Source organism: Pelophylax lessonae, assembly GCF_965119305.1.
Source record: "Pelophylax lessonae genome assembly, chromosome: 11".
NCBI classification, from domain to species: domain Eukaryota; kingdom Metazoa; phylum Chordata; class Amphibia; order Anura; family Ranidae; genus Pelophylax; species Pelophylax lessonae.
In genome coordinates this window covers 237,162,058-237,177,911 of record NC_138778.1, presented here as the reverse complement: position 1 = coordinate 237,177,911, position 15,854 = coordinate 237,162,058, and the positions used below count along the sequence as shown (strand labels likewise).

Sequence of the window (15,854 nt, the reverse complement as noted above, 5' to 3'; positions counted from 1 at the left end):
CTTCTTCCCCACAGCGGGTATGTTCTACGAGAGAGGCAGAGGTTGGCTGAGTAATGCTCTGTTCAGGAAAATTTGTTTGGGGTACTGTGTGGGTACAGAGATTGGGGGACAGGAACTACGGACTAAAGCCCCGTACAAACGTACCGATCGTCGGCCGAACGATCGGCCGTCTTTTGTCGAGGGCTGTCGGTGTCTGTTGAAAAGTGCAAAAGACTGCACAAGAATTTTGTCCGCCAACTACAGCCGACTGCAGAAGTGATGTCATGTGATGGTTAACTTTCCCTGTGTTTTTTCTTTTCTGAGCATGCCCAGTCTTGCAAATCTGCTGTCTGTCGGTCGAATTCTGTACTGACTGGCGAACAATCGGCCGTTCTGGTGTCAGCATACAAAAATTTTAATGCTTGCAAGACAGATTCTGTTCGGGCGAAAGTGCGCTGTCGGCAGCATCATACTAACAAGCCGAAAATCGGCCGATCGGTCGTCGGCCGAAGCTTTTCGGCCGACAATCGGTACGTGTGTACGGGGCTTTACTTTGAAGTCAACCCGTTTGGGGTCTCCTCCTGAAAGGGGAGAGATGTGATGGGAGTCACATTGGTTGGGGGGTCCGTAGAACACAGCTTACCTTAGGGAGGTTGGAAAAATCCCTCTCTCAGCCTCCTAGGCCCGTCTTATGTGTAAGTCACCCTGTGTCTATTAGGGGCATAGGGTGACCAAGGAAATGATGGACAGGTACTTAACCACTTAAGCCCCAGAAGATTTTACCCCCTTCCTGACCAGGGTTTTTTTTTGCGATTTTTTACTGCGTGAATGTAACGGACAATTGCGCGGTCGTGCGACGCTGTACCTAAACAAATTTCACGTCCTTTTTTTCCCACAAACAGAGCTTTCTTTTGGTGGTGTTTGATCACCTGTGTGATTTTTTGATCATGCGCTATAAACAAAAAAAGAGCGTAAATTTTCCAAAAATAACAATATTTTTCAAATTTTTTTATATGAAATTCCCCCCCAAAAAAATGTAAAAATCAAAATTTTTTAAAATTTTCGGCCAATTTGTTTTATGCTACATATGTTTGGTAAAAAAGAAAATATCACAAAAAGCGTATTTTGATTGGTTTGCGCAAAAGTTTTCGCGTTTACTAACAAAGGGAAAGATTTCTGTCATTTTTGGTGTTTTTTTTTTTTAACGAGTAATGGCGGCGATCTGCGATTTTTTTTTTGCAGTACTGCGACATTGCGGCGGACAGATCGGACCCTTGACTGACATTTTTTACACTTTTGGGGTTACCAGTGACATTACTGCAGTAATCAGTGCTATACATATGCACTGTTACTGCAAAAATGACACTGGCAGGGAAGGGGTTAACTGTATTGGAGAGGGAGGGGTTAAGTGTGTCCTAGGGGCGTGATTCTAACTGTAGTGGGACATGGCTACTATTGTAAAAACAGAGATCAGACGGTTCTACATAGTAGAACCGTCTGATCTTAATTTTTACACAGGGGAGAATGACAGACGGCTTGTTTACATAAGCCGCTCCGCCTTTCTTCCGCTCTACCGACGATCGTAGTGTGACCGGCGGACATCGGGTTCGCCGGTCACACACCCGGACTCCTCTGTGAACGAGCCGAGGCGGGCGCGCGCTCGCCCGCTATTGGCTCAAAACCCGGTGACAGGCTAGCGACGTAGATCTACGTCACTCTGCCTGGCCGGGGCTGACTGCCGCAGTAAATATACTGTGCGCAGTCGGCAAGCGGTTAATGGACACTGAGAATATGATTTGGATTACTTCAAATGGGACAATAATATTTATCAACCATATATCTCAAGAAACATATGAAGACTGCTTCACACAGTCAGACTCATAGCAGATGGTAATATCATCAGCTCAACCACCTGTCTTCCACCCATCGTTGAATATGCTGATTTACTCACCTGTTATCTACTGTGGGGACACGCAGTGTTTACACTTATGATAATGTGTATTGTACTTCATGAGCTCAAGGATGGCAATCTGCTAGTTAATTTGCTCAGGTTGGTTGAATGATTGCTATCTATTAGCTACTAGTAGAAAAGTAGAATACTGTTTGCGTTGGTTGTTCTTTAGATAATTAGTTCAGGTAAATTATATTTCTGTACACAATTTCATCTGCATATGATAATGTAATCAGGCACCTGACCTGGTGGGGTAATCTGATCAGGAGGGGGATGTCCATTCTGTATATATTTGGTGTAAGTTTGTTCTCGACAAGCTAAGTTTTGTCTAGTTTTGTATGGAGGCGGCTAGAATATCTGATACCTATGTTCAAGACTGGAGGAAGCCATATACTGACGACAGTCCACAAACACAGTGTGGGTGGCGGTACCCCCTCCCCCTTTTATTGATTAAAGGCCAGCGGTTCCCGAAAGATGACCCGGGTCAAAAACAGTGATTCATGGACGAATGGCGCCCCTAGTGGAGACTACAACATGCTTCCTGGAAAGAGGAGATACTTCCTGTTGATTAGGAAGGACGGCCTCTTATGGATTTTCATTTGACAAGCGGGCAGTGGGTGTTTGTGTGGGTGGGGTCTGAGTGAGCTTTAAAAGCGGTGGCCAGAATGACTTATTTCTCTGTTCTTTCCCATTGAGCCCAGCTGAGAAATACCGAATACTGAGGACGGCCATATGTAAAGTAGCATCTATGCTTGTTTTCTTCTATATATTCTGTAGTATTCTTTTAGTGTTTTATGTTATCATTTCTACTTTCTATATAATAAATGACATCCTTGATTATTTAAGCAGTGAGTTTATTTATTTATTGAACAGAAAAGTTTTATTAATGAAGAAAGCATTGACAGAGTCATTATACACCCAGTGAGGTCCATGAGAAATAAACTAGAGATACGTCCATACAAGTGAGTTTATTTTTATAGCCAGCATTGTTCTTCTATCCTCACCATTAACCTTATCAGAGCTTTGATAGACGAGCTAACTATAGGAAGAGACAAGAGAAGACATATTTATAATAAATAGGGGAGATCCAACCCCCCCTCCCCCCACATTTATTTCACCTATCAATGGACTGATAAGGAGGATTTTGGAATGCAGATAAAAGTGTGTGAATTGCAGAAGATGTCTTCCCGGGATTATGGAAAGCAGATCACTGCTGTTAGGTGTCTCCTATTCTACATCACAGACAACATAAACATTTCCCGCACACTTACCAGCCAGCCTGCAAAACACAAAACAAATTGTCCTGTCTAACAATTCAGGATAAAACGGAGGTTCTAGTTGCAGACATTTCATATATCTGTGTAATCCGCAGTGCCCACGCCAAGGCTCCTCTGTATACTGCGGGCCTAACTCTATAGGTCTGAGAATCTCCAGGTTGGAGCACATATAGCAGTGGATAGATTAAGGGAAGATTTGCCTGGAGGAAGCCCCACCCCTCTTTAAAGGCACAGGGACACAATGGACGCCCAGCAAAAGCACAATGACAGCTGAAGAAACCACCAGTGTGTCCCCCCCCCCCCCCCCCCAATGTTTGCTGACAAGCTGTGCATATAGATGGCAACCACCCCAATCTTTAATTATCCTTTGCAGTAAGGTGGCCATGGACATGCTATGCACATCACCTCTAAATTCTAAACAACATGGCCGCCCTGATTCCTCTCACTGACTTCCCATTTTCCTCACACCAAGCATGACCCCAGACGTTACAAGTTCTGACTGTAGATAACACAGGAATTTCCTATGATCCTCAGCGCCATCTCTTGGCCATAATGAAGAATTTCTCCTGAAATATCTCCATCAGTAGAAAATGTGGAATATCCCATTATGGACATTAGATGGCGCTAATGATCATAGGAAATCACTATACCAAATACTGGAAATACCACCAACATTTCTCACAGATGGGCAAATACTTCTCACATTTCTTCATGTAATGTTTTTTTATAAACAGACCTCTAAGTGTTTGTGAAATCGTCCCACACAAAATGTACTCAGCCAATGAGAGGTAAGGACTCCATTTTTATTTTTCTCCTGCTATCAATGACCAACACGGGACAACACTTCATCCATGTCTCTGGTGATCTCTGATCTCCTTATGAAGTGTTTCTTACATGATGAAGATCAGCCATGGAGTATATCTGAGGTGTATATCAGGGTGTGCTTCTTCCCCACATGTCCACCAACATTCATATAGAAGACATTTCCCGCACTCAATGCACTAATACACCTCGAGGGTTGTGTGGGACCCCTGATGTACAGGAAGACAGGACTTCAGTGAGGAACAATTCCCTCACTCAGGACAGGAATAAGGTTTCTCCTTTGTGTGAAATCTCTGATGAATGTTTAGACTGGACTTCACTGAAAAACATTTCCCGCAATCAAGGCAGGAATGCGGCTTCTACCCCGTGTGAGACCTCTGATGTCTGTAAAGAGAGCACTTCATTGAAAAACATTTCCCGCACTCAGGACAGGAATACGGCTTCTCCCCAGTGTGAGATCTCTGATGTCTATAAAGATGGGACTTGTGTGAAAAACATTTCCCGCACTCAGGACAGGAATACGGCTTCTCCCCAGTGTGAGATCTCTGATGTATGGAAAGACTGGACTTCTGTGAAAAACATTTCCCGCACTCAGAACAGGAATAAGGTTTCTCCTTTGTGTGAAATCTCTGATGAATGTTTAGACTGGACTTCACTGAAAAACATTTCCCGCAATCAAGGCAGGAATGCGGCTTCTCCCCCGTGTGAGACCTCTGATGTCCGTAAAGAGAGCACTTCATTGAAAAACATTTCCCGCACTCAGGACAGGAATACGGCTTCTCCCCCGTGTGAGATCTTTGATGTGTGTGAAGATGAGACTGCTGTGAAAAGCATTTCCCGCACTCAGGACAGGAATAAGGTTTCTCATTCGTGTGAGATCTCTGATGTATGATTAGACTGGACTTCACTGCAAAAAATTTCCCGCAATCAAGGCAGGAATGCGGCTTCTCCCCTGTGTGAGATCTTTTATGAACATTAAGATTGAATTTAGAACTGAAACACTTCCCGCACTCAGGACAGGAATATGGCTTCTCCCCCGTGTGAGATCTTTTATGAACATTAAGATTGAATTTAGAACTGAAACACTTCCCGCACTCAGGACAGGAAAACCTCTTATCTGTTGGAAGGACGGCACCGTCCCTCACAGTCTGAGGTTCCTCAGGATAAGAGGAATACGATGGTCCATCTACACTGTGTGGTCCCGGATGGACATTTGAGGTAGCCGGGTTTTCTCCTGGACTATACTGTGTGATGTCCTCATCTTCTACTTTACAGTCTGGAGACAAAGTGAGAGAATCCTCTGAGGTTTTCCTCATCTCCCGTCCATCTACTAAAATAGAAATACAAAGATTATTGCTAGACATCAGCAGATTGGTTCCCCTAAACCAGGACTCCACCCACATCAGGCAGCTTTGTCTCTGAGGATCTTACAATTCCACCCTCACGGTAACTAGTAAATGGGTCCTCTGATCTCCTACCAGTTCATTTCTTTATCCATGGACCTTAGTCAGAGAGTGAGGAAACAACGAGAACTGTCTTTTATAGGAGTGACAGTGATGAGGGGATTATAGGACGAGTGTCCCCTCCCCCCTCTATTACTCATTGCCATCTTCCCAACACAAGAAGTCCTGCACTTCCTTATTTAGTCCATGATTTAGTCATGAATAACAGCGGGGCTGAGCCCCACCAGAGGTCAGAGAGTGAGGATGGGGGGAGAACCAAGATGAAGACTGGACTGATCCTGAAGACCACCATCATTGGGTTACTGACTCCTCCCTCATTATCACTTTCTGTTTAAGGTTCCAAAGTTGGAGGATGTTATCACATTATTATCACCATGTAAAAGTCTGTCCTCCAATCAGATCATCAGATATAAAATGTCCAGCTGGTAGGAAATGGGTGTAACAAAAGAGAATCCATATTATGTGTATATATAGCATATATGGGTGGAGGGGAGAGTGCAGGGGTCAGGAGTATGTAATGTACAACATAGAGTATATAGTGCAGGGGTCAGGAGTATGTAAAGAACAACATAGAGTATATTGTGCAGTGGTCAGGAGTATAAAATATACAATATACAGTATATAGTGCAGAGGTCAGGAGTATGTAGTGTATATGACCCACCTGTGCTGATCTTTGATGTCCCCGTTATTCCATCCACCTCTGCAGACTGCTGATCATCCCTCTCATACGTCTCTTCTTCTTCTGTTTTAACATCAACTTTTATATCTATCAGATCTTCACCCTAAACCAAGAGAAAGATCAATAACATCATCTGTATGACATAAACTTTATTATTGCGACAGAACCAAAAATAATCCACACATTGTCTCCACAAGTCCATGTTCTAGATGCTCCATCCCACCAACCTTGTAACAGTGAGGGATGGTGTGACCTTCCTGTGTGGAATCCTGGGAATACAGAGGACGGGGACATCTCTCTGGTGGGTTCCTGGTATTAGGTGGCTCCATCATATCCTTGTGTCCTTCTGAAAACTCCTCCATCACTCCATACTCCTCATCCTCCTCTTTATACTCTTCTTTAACATCAATATTATCATCCCCGAGGTTTCCACTCTGAATATATAATAAAACATTCATTGTAGCAAACATGCTGTGTATAAATCAGAACTACCAATAATTGTTACTCATCTACCTGATGATGGTGAGGGATGGTGTGACCTTCCTGTGTGGAATCCCGGGAATACAGAGGACGGGGACATCTCTCTGGTGAGTTCCCATTACTGGATCCATCTGTAGGAAACACACACACTGACTGAATACATTGTTTCTATGTGTTTATCAGATGATGGGGGATCTAGGTGGAGCCTCCGTACTGCTCTCTCCTTTACAATAAAGTCTCCTCTTACCCGGTGATGTGAGGGGCGGCTGATTCTCCATCATGATGTCCTTGTAGAGATCCTTGTGTCCTTCTAAATACTCCCACTCCTCCATGGAGAAATAGACAGTGACATCCTGACACCTTATAGGAACCTGACACACACAATGATACAGTCACCATCCAGACACATCCCTTGTCTGTTACTGGATAATGTCCCAGAATTCCCAGCACCGCTCACCTCTCCTGTCAGCAGCTCCATCATCTTCTTGGTGACTTCTAGAATCTTCTCCATGTTGTGTCTCTCAGGTTTTAGGGAGTCACATGGAGGCACTGTGATGGTCATATGATCACCTGACTTCAGAAGAGGAAATCTCTGTATTGGAGAACCAATAGGAATATCATGTTAGAATCCCAGAATCCTCCTCACCTCTCCGGTCAGGTCTGTGTTTATTAATAGAGATAAGAGTGATGTCATCTGACCTCCCAGAATCCTCCTCACCTCTCCGGTCAGGTCTGTGTTTTATTAATAGAGATAAGAGTGATGTCACGTGACCTCCCAGAATCCCCCTCACCTCTCCGGTCAGGTCTGTGTTTTATTAATAGAGATAAGAGTGATGTCATGTGACCTCCCAGAATCCTCCTTACCTCTCCGGTCAGCAGGTAGATGATGTCCAGGATGAGCTTTAGTATCTTCTCAGTCATGTGACTCCGGTCCTCCTCCATCCTCATTGGTGCCGTCATTTCATCCATACAGGTCTCCTTGTAGACGGATAACTCTGGGAAATGAAGGTAAGAATTATTTGGATGGTATTGATCACACAATAATAGGATGTGGAGGGGGGAGGGGGGTAATAGGGGGTTGCTGTACATTTAAGAACTTCTGATCCCATGGGAACACATTTAGTTTGGACTGTTTAAAGTTTGCTACAATTTTGAGGTCCTGGGACTCTCTTGGCCTGCCGGATCAGAAATTCCCTTTCCTCTGTTGGGTTTGTTTGATTTCTGAACTGGATTTGATTATTATTAGATCTGCAGACAATGAATGATAAATACGATCCTTCCTGAGACTTGTTTGCTCTGAGGCAGTGCTGTGAGGTCAATGTTGGGTCATCATGATGTCCAGGAAGGGGAACTTGCTGACTTTTGGCCGGAGTTGTCGGCTAATCAGGATAATTACCAGAACTCCGGCTGCAAGGCTCCAATCTCCGGCAGCCTGCTGACTGACAGGAGTGATGTCACTGTCACTCTCTGCAGTAAGAGAATGGATTGGATAGCAGGAGGATGCTGCTGGTGCAGTACAGAACTGTGGGGGAGGAGTCTGTTCTGTTTTCTCCAATAGCAGCCCAGTGTGGGTAGAATGAGGACAATCGGGGGGAGGGGTTTGTCCTCTTGGTCTTGGTCTATTTTGTATCCTGCAACATATTTCTTCACCAGTGAGATGGTGAAGGCTTCCTTCACTTGCTGGCAGGAGTTCTTTAAGGAGGTCAGAAAAGTAGGTGCAGGTGGGGTGGAAGGACCATCAGAGACCAAGAGCCCAAACGAGCCTGAAAGCCCCTTCCTACCTTTGAGCCTGACAGCCTGTTTTGCTTGGGTCTATCTAGCAATGTTACTTTGCGGTATAAACTCAACTGACGCAGACCTGTTTTCTGTGGTGTATGGTGTAGTTTGTGCTAAGCAACAATGCTGTGTAAGCTGTTTAGGAAAAGCAAGGCTGCAGAGGTTTCTGGTGTCCAGAAGGAAGTGTGCAGCTTACCTATCTGGGCCAGAGACAATGAGAGGGAGCCTCTTGCTAAAGTATTTGTAAAGTATGCTTCTCCCTTGAATAAGACTTGGGGTGATAAAGTCTCAGATCATTTTGTAGATTTTAGCCTTAAGGGGTTGGATTTAATTAAAGCAGAGAAGAGGACAGTGTCCCCAGTAGGTTGGTACTTTCTTCATGCTCTCTATACAGAATCACAGAGAAGGGACAAGGCAGAGGCAGAAGTTAAAAGGCCAACTAGCAGTTGCTTCAGAGTGTGTGCGTTCAACTGCTAGTCGGGCTGATGATTTGCAAGAGCGGTGTGCAGCCCTCATGACCAAATCAATTAATGCCTTAAGGAAAAGAAAGGGCCGTAAACCTGTTAGTAAAGCCAGGGTACGTGCCATCGTCACATCCCAAAACTGGGATTGTGAGGATGTCTCCTCCAATGATAGTGAGGATGAGGAGATAGAGTTTGAGGTTTCTGATGATGAATATGTGTCCTATTCTGATGGTAGTGATGATCTGGAGGAGTGTCATACACGTCCAATAATCACACATCAGAGAAAAGGGAAAATAAATTGTGAGCATTGGGGGAAGGAGTTCGTTTGGAGAAGGTTGGCTCTTTGTTTGAAGCTGTGGGACAGCAATGATGCAGCCAGGATTTCTCAATGCCTTGCTTTCTCCAGAGATCCATTGGAAGCTGTTGAATTTCAACTACCAGAGCTAAGTATTTATTTGATATTCTTGGGACAAGGGTTGTATGTTTAAGACGTGGTCATTTTAAGTGTATTTCTGCTGCTTACAGACCATAGGCTGTTCATTTGTTAAGCATTGTTATATCTGACAGTCTTGTATTATGTTCCTAATATTGTAATAGTTTGTATGTACAGCATGTTTTGTATAGTAAAAGCACATTTATACACTGCAGAGGTCTGAGCTTCCTTGTTTATACCGCAAAGTAACCTTGTTAGATAGACACAAGCAAAACACAGCCTCAGAGGTCCCCACAGCCATTCAGCCCCATAAACCTCTCAGAGTTGTTCACCCCTATTATTCTTAGCAGGCCCCCAAAGTCCTTCTGCTACACCCCCCCCCCCCCCAGGATCTCAGGGACCTTTAGATAAAGTTAACCCTTTAGAGCAGGGGTGTCAAACTCAAATTATTTGGGGACCGCATCAGCAGTATGGTTGCCCTCAAAGGGCTGGTTGTATCTGTAGGACTATGTTCCTACTCTTTATTAGCATAAATAATTTTCTCGGCATTTAATACAGGAGTGCGCTACGTACAGAGTGCAGGGATCAGGAGTGCGCTACGTACAGTGTGCAGGGATCAGGAGTGCTCTACGTACAGTATGCAGGGATCAGGAGTGCGCTACGTACAGAGTGCAGGGATCAGGAGTGCGCTACGTACAGAGTGCAGGGATTAGGAGTGTGCTTGCATACATAGTTACATAGTAGGTGAGGTTGAATAAAGACAATAGTCCATCCAGTTCCCCCTGTGTCTCACATACCCCTGAATGTTCTGATCCTTGAGATGTACGTCTAAGAGTCTTTTGAAAGCCACCATACTACCCGCAGAAACCACCTCAACAATCTTGTAGCCCTAACAGTAAAGAACCCCCCACGTTGCCTGAGGTTAAAACGCTTCTCCTCTAATCGCATTGTATGCCCTCTTGTCCTCATGCAATCCCTTCGACTGAACAGCTTTTTTTCTAAGCTGAGATCACCATTGAGATATTTATAAATTGCTATCATGTCCCCCCTCAGGTGTCTCTTCTCCAGGAAGAATAAATCAGAGTGAAGGGATCAGGAGTGCGCTACGTACAGAGTGAAGGGATCAGAAGTGCGCTGCGTACAAAGTGCAGGGATCAGGAGTGCGCTACGTACAGTGTGCAGGGATCAGGAGTGCGTTACGTACAGAGTGCAGGGATCAGGAGCGCGTTACGTACAGAGTGCAGAGATCAGGAGTGCGCTACATACAGAGTGCAGGGATCAGGAGTGCGTTACGTACAGAGTGCAGGGATCAGGAGTGCGTTACGTACAGAGTGCGTTACGTACAGAGTGCAGGGATCAGGAGCGCGTTGCGTATAGAGTGCAGGGATCAGGAGCGCGTTACGTACAGAGTGCAGAGTTTAGGAGTGAATTACGTCCAGAGCTCAGGAATGCACTACATACACAGTGCAAGGTTTAGGAGTGCGCTATGTATAGAGTGCAGGGTTCAGGAATGCATTACGTACAGAGTACAGGGTTCAGGAATGCATTACTTACAGAGTGCAGAGATCAGGAGTGCATTACCTACAGAGTCTGGTGTTCAGGAGCATGTTATGTACAGAGTTCAGGGTTCAGGAGTGCGCTACAAACAGAGTGCAGGGTTCAGGAGTGTGAGACATACACAGTGCAGGGTTCAGGAGTGTGAGACATACACAGTGCAGGGTTCAGGAGTGGGCTATGCACAGTGTGCAACATCTCATTTCCCCGCCCGAGTTCTGACCTCTGCACCCACAACTTTCTTCTCATCCCCCCACCTCTGCACACATCTGCCTCCACAGCCATCAACCCCCCTCCTTCCTCACATCTGTACTCTCTCCTACCTTCCTACCTCGTCCAGCTCTGGTACCTCCCATGTAGGAGGTTCCCTCCCTGTGTATTGGGCTATAGTTAGTACCTCCCTGTGAAGGCGGATCTCTGTGTTCAGCACCAGTACCAGTGTTCAGTTCTGCCCTATTTGTCCTTTTTCACCATCACTTCAAAATCATCAGCACAACACTGCCTCTCCATTGCCACTAAGGTATAAAGCAAGTCCTCAAAAAGCCTGTCCTGTGGATGCAGCCCGCTGGATGAAAAAAAACAAAACATATCCGCCGGAGCAGTCAGGAACCTCCGCGACTAACAGCTATGCCGGGCCCAAGGCGCATGCGCTCAGCTCACAAATAGCCGGCACCACTAGAGGGACTGAGGAGGTGAAAGAACGGGAAATGTTTATTCTTGTTTCCTTGGAGACCAACTGACCGCGCATGCATTGACAGAAAGCCGGCGAAGCTCGCTGGACTGAGGGGGAGGATGTTTACTCGTTGCCTGGGAAACCTGGCATTGAGAAAAATGAACAGCAGAGAGCAAAAGAGGTGGTGGCCGGAGGCCGCTGTGAGGGCCACATAACAAAGGCCTGGGGGGACGGATTTGGCCTGCGGGCCTTGTGTTTGTCACCTGTGCTTTAGATGCTCTCAGAGTCCTTTAGTCCCACTATCTCCTCAGAGACCCCTCAGCTCCTCCACTTTACTCAGAACCAGTGGATGAACTGTCACGGTTGCAAAGGTCACACCTGAAACCTGGCCCAGGTGTCACACCAATGCAAGGGGGAGGAGGCACCAAGACAGCTGGAAGGATCCTAAGGAGTGCCAGTATCAGTAGAGGCTCTCCCAGTGATCGCTGTGACAGACCCAACCGAGACAGGGACTTTTGGAGAGGACGAGGTGCAAGCCTGCTACCCACTGATTATGGCACATGGAGAGCAGATTGTGAAGGAGAACCCTATCACTCTGGACACATTTCGTACATTTGGTTTGGATTACTCAAATGGGACGGTAATATTTGTCAGGAATATATCTCAAGAAATATATGAAGACTATCCCTGGCCTGTTTGATTCTGAATATGTTCATTGAAAGAGCTATTCACCTTGGCCTCTGTTCCATGTTCTTTGGTCTCGGAGACTGGCAGTCTATCCCTGGTGGTCTTCCTATTGTTTGTATATTAAGGTGTGCTGTGTGTTCTGTTCAGCCTGTCTCCTTGTTAATTGCTAATGAACTTCTGTCCAGATGGCTAGATAATTGGTTCAGGTTAATTCTCTTTCTGTATACAATCTCATCTACATGATAATGTAATCAGGGCCCTGACCTGGTCAGGAGGGGGGAAGGGATGTGTCCTTGTGCTGTACGTATAGTGTGTGAGACTGGTCAATAAAGAGTCTTTTACCCAGCATTAAGCCTTGGCTCATGTATGGGGGTTGTTATGCTATGCCGGTGTCATTTCCCCTAGATGGTTTTATTGCTGTTCTGCTTAGAAAAAGGGGAACCCGTGACGGTGAGAGGGGGTCAGACCGTCACACAGATCATTCTCTAAAAATAGACAACCACGTATTGGAGGCTGAGAGCAAGGCTTGGATTAATTCTCTGAAGACAATAAGGCTTCCCTTCTAGAGTTGGATGGACAGATGTAATATTCATCTTTTACAGGTGTAACGGATCAACCGGCACCCTGACTGGGTACCTCCGTTGATGGATGCGCCTAGTGCTTCCCGAGGGCTCCAAGCACTCCACCAGACACCATAAACACGTCAGACCCCACGAACCGCTGCAGCTTGGTTGGGGTCTCGCCGTCTCCTACCCACCCTGGACCTACGACAAGGCTCCAGGTTCCCGTGAGTGAACCTCTCTTTCCCCAGAGAGTGAAGCAGGAACAAGAACAAGCCCTTACACAAGCTCTTACAAGAGCTTAGTGATTATCCAAGGGAGTATGAAGAGCATAGCAATCCCTTGTAGTAGATCCCCCCAATAAGAGACAGGACTCTCAATTGAGGGTGAAGTATGACTCTTTTATGGTACAACTGCTCTTTTATACAGTTTTCCCCCACAAGGTTACCGCCCAGGTGGACCTTGTTGGGGACAGGACATGACATTCACAAACCAATAGAAACAGTCATTCCCATACAGTGTACACAATCCCTCCCCTCTGGCTGATTACAGTATCATATGCAGATGAAAGTGTATACAGAACTAATTATCTAGCCATCTGGACAGAACAATGGGAGGTCATTAACATTTAACAATGGGACAGACAATCCGCATTCCCTCCCAATACACAAACAATAGGGAAGTCTGGCAATGACAGTCTGTGTGTCTCTCTCACAGACAAGCACACGGAATACACATTATCTAGAAGTCAGACTTCGTGGCAATGGTCTTGGTCTATAACAGTCTAAGTCTCCCAGTGTAAAGTGGGAATATATCTTCATATTTCTATATGAAGATATTGCTGACAAAAATTACTGTCCCATCTGAAGCAATTCAAACCATTAATTATCTGCTCCTCACCTCCAGTGACGGTGAATACCGTCACAACAGGTTAATGGTCAGAGGGAATATAGTGGCCCTCCTGCAGATTGGGTTAGAGAGGCTCCTTCACTTGGGACAAAAATATTTATCAAAGATATCCCTCAAGAGATCTATGAAAATAAATATATTCCACCTTTTCAGACTGCTGAAACATTGTATGGGTTTTGGCTCATAGACTGTTGTAGGCTGTTGCCGGACAGTCTGAGGTGGGGTGGGATCACTGTTTATGTTATGTGTGTCCCTCCCATTGTGTGCCTCCTAGGTGTGAATTCCCATTGTCACCTATTATTTCTGTCTGTTGGCTAATTTGGCTAACTTTTGGAGGTTCCTACATGATGAGATTAGTCTGGCGTCAACTCTACCTCGTTATCTAAACCAGTGTGCGATGTTTTCAGTAAATATTTCGTTTTATTGTTCATGAGGTGACTGCCCTACTTCTGAAGTGTATAAAAAACAAAAACCTGTATTTCAGTTCAATAAACAGTCATTCCTTTTGTTCTACCTCAACATCTAGTGTGTGTATGATGCTTGGGGTAAAAGACTGGTATTAGCTCTTGGTTTGCTGGAAGGGTTTGGAGGGCAGGAGGCACTGTTTGGTGGAAGCATCCAAGCTGTGCCAGGCTTTCCAAGAAGGATTGGTGAGAACAGGTTGTGCAGCACATTCAGCCTGTCCAGAGTCCCCTCCATGCAGATACACCTTGCTGTCCCTGATCTTTCCCCAACGTGGCTACATCACCCTCCAACATTAGCCAACTCCTCTGCCCACTCCTCCTTCCCCAAACACAAGCTCGAAGTTCTCCATTCCGAGCACACTATGCACGCTGTGTGGAGGGACTCATCACTTATGCTAGCGGCAGTGCCTAGAGCCTGGTGAGTGCCTGAATGTGGGGTGGGGGTCCCCTTGAGATGTGTTGGGGAGGCAGGATCAGCTCTCTGCACATCTCAAACTCCTCTCCTACCTCTGTCAGCTGCTCTCTGGAGTTTTTGCCCAGCTTCTGCCCTGTGCGTGCAATCGGTGGAGGCGAGCCCTGTGCGTGCAATCTGCGGAGGCGAGCCCTGTGCATGCAATTGATAGGGGTGAGCCCTGTGCGTGCAATCGGTGGAGGCGAGCCCTGTGCGTGCAATCGGTGGAGGCGAGCCCTGTGCGTGCAATCGGCGGGGGCGAGCCCTGTGCGTGCAATCGGCGGGGGCGAGCCCTGTGCATGCAATCGGCGGAGCTGAGACAGTGGTGGAACTACCAGGTCGCAAGGCCCTACTTGTGATTGGGCTCTGTTGTTCCACTGCCATGTAGGGCCAAAGACAGCAGAATCCATCCCACTGCAGAAGTAAAGGGCCACGGAATCAGTGGGAGGGGCCCCAGGACTGATGGAGAGAGCCCTGGGACCTGTTGGTTAGGGGGGGTCTTTCATGGTTTCATGCACCAGGACACTAAAGGTTCTAGTTAACCCTCTGCACAGAGCCCTCAGTATTTTCCTCCCTTTGACACCAATGATAGAACATATTCTTCAGGGCAGGCTGGGCAATATTTTTATCTTCCTGACCAGCAATGTACGATGCTCTATGCTCCATACTCCTGACCCCTGCACTCCATCATTGTGTTGGCTGCATATTGTAATGATTTAAAATATTCTAAAACAGCGCTACCAGGCATGTGCAAAAAAATAATAATAATATAATGATCAAAATTGAAATATAGGTAATTCAAACTCATCAAATTGCAATATATATGATGATGATAAAGTGCACTAATGAAAAGATCTCAAATTTATAAAATCATCCAATAATAAATATACAAAATCAGCAAATGCAATAAATATTAATAAAGTGCACTAGTGAAAAAAAAAATAGATCCATAAATATATACAAAAGTGCAATCAAATTGAATGATAGTGCTATAGGTGCCAGAGTGCTTCCTACACCCCGTGGAACGCACGCCGGCATCGTTCCCGGAAGTGGACGCATCTGTTGTGATTATTGCGGTTATACAACACTGTTTTTATGCTACATCTTTGTGAGTAGTTTTAATCTATTATAATATAATAAATGCTTTATGGGCTTCACTATGTTTGGCTCCTTCCCTTCCTTTTCGAGTACCTGATCGAGGGGGAACTATAAATAAAGGCTGGGGGTTTGTT

The 15,854-nt window shown here is 45.6% G+C and overlaps 1 protein-coding gene across 1 annotated transcript in view; it reads right to left on the bottom strand.

The window, feature by feature from the left end:
* The window catches only part of LOC309567211 (uncharacterized protein), a 272,509-nt gene that overhangs the window by 72,410 nt on the left and 184,245 nt on the right, over positions 1-15,854 (bottom strand). The window contains 2 exon segments of the mRNA XM_082272588.1: positions 4,429-5,359; positions 6,154-6,274. Of these exon segments, the coding sequence (XP_082128714.1) occupies positions 4,429-5,359; positions 6,154-6,274 (1,052 nt within the window).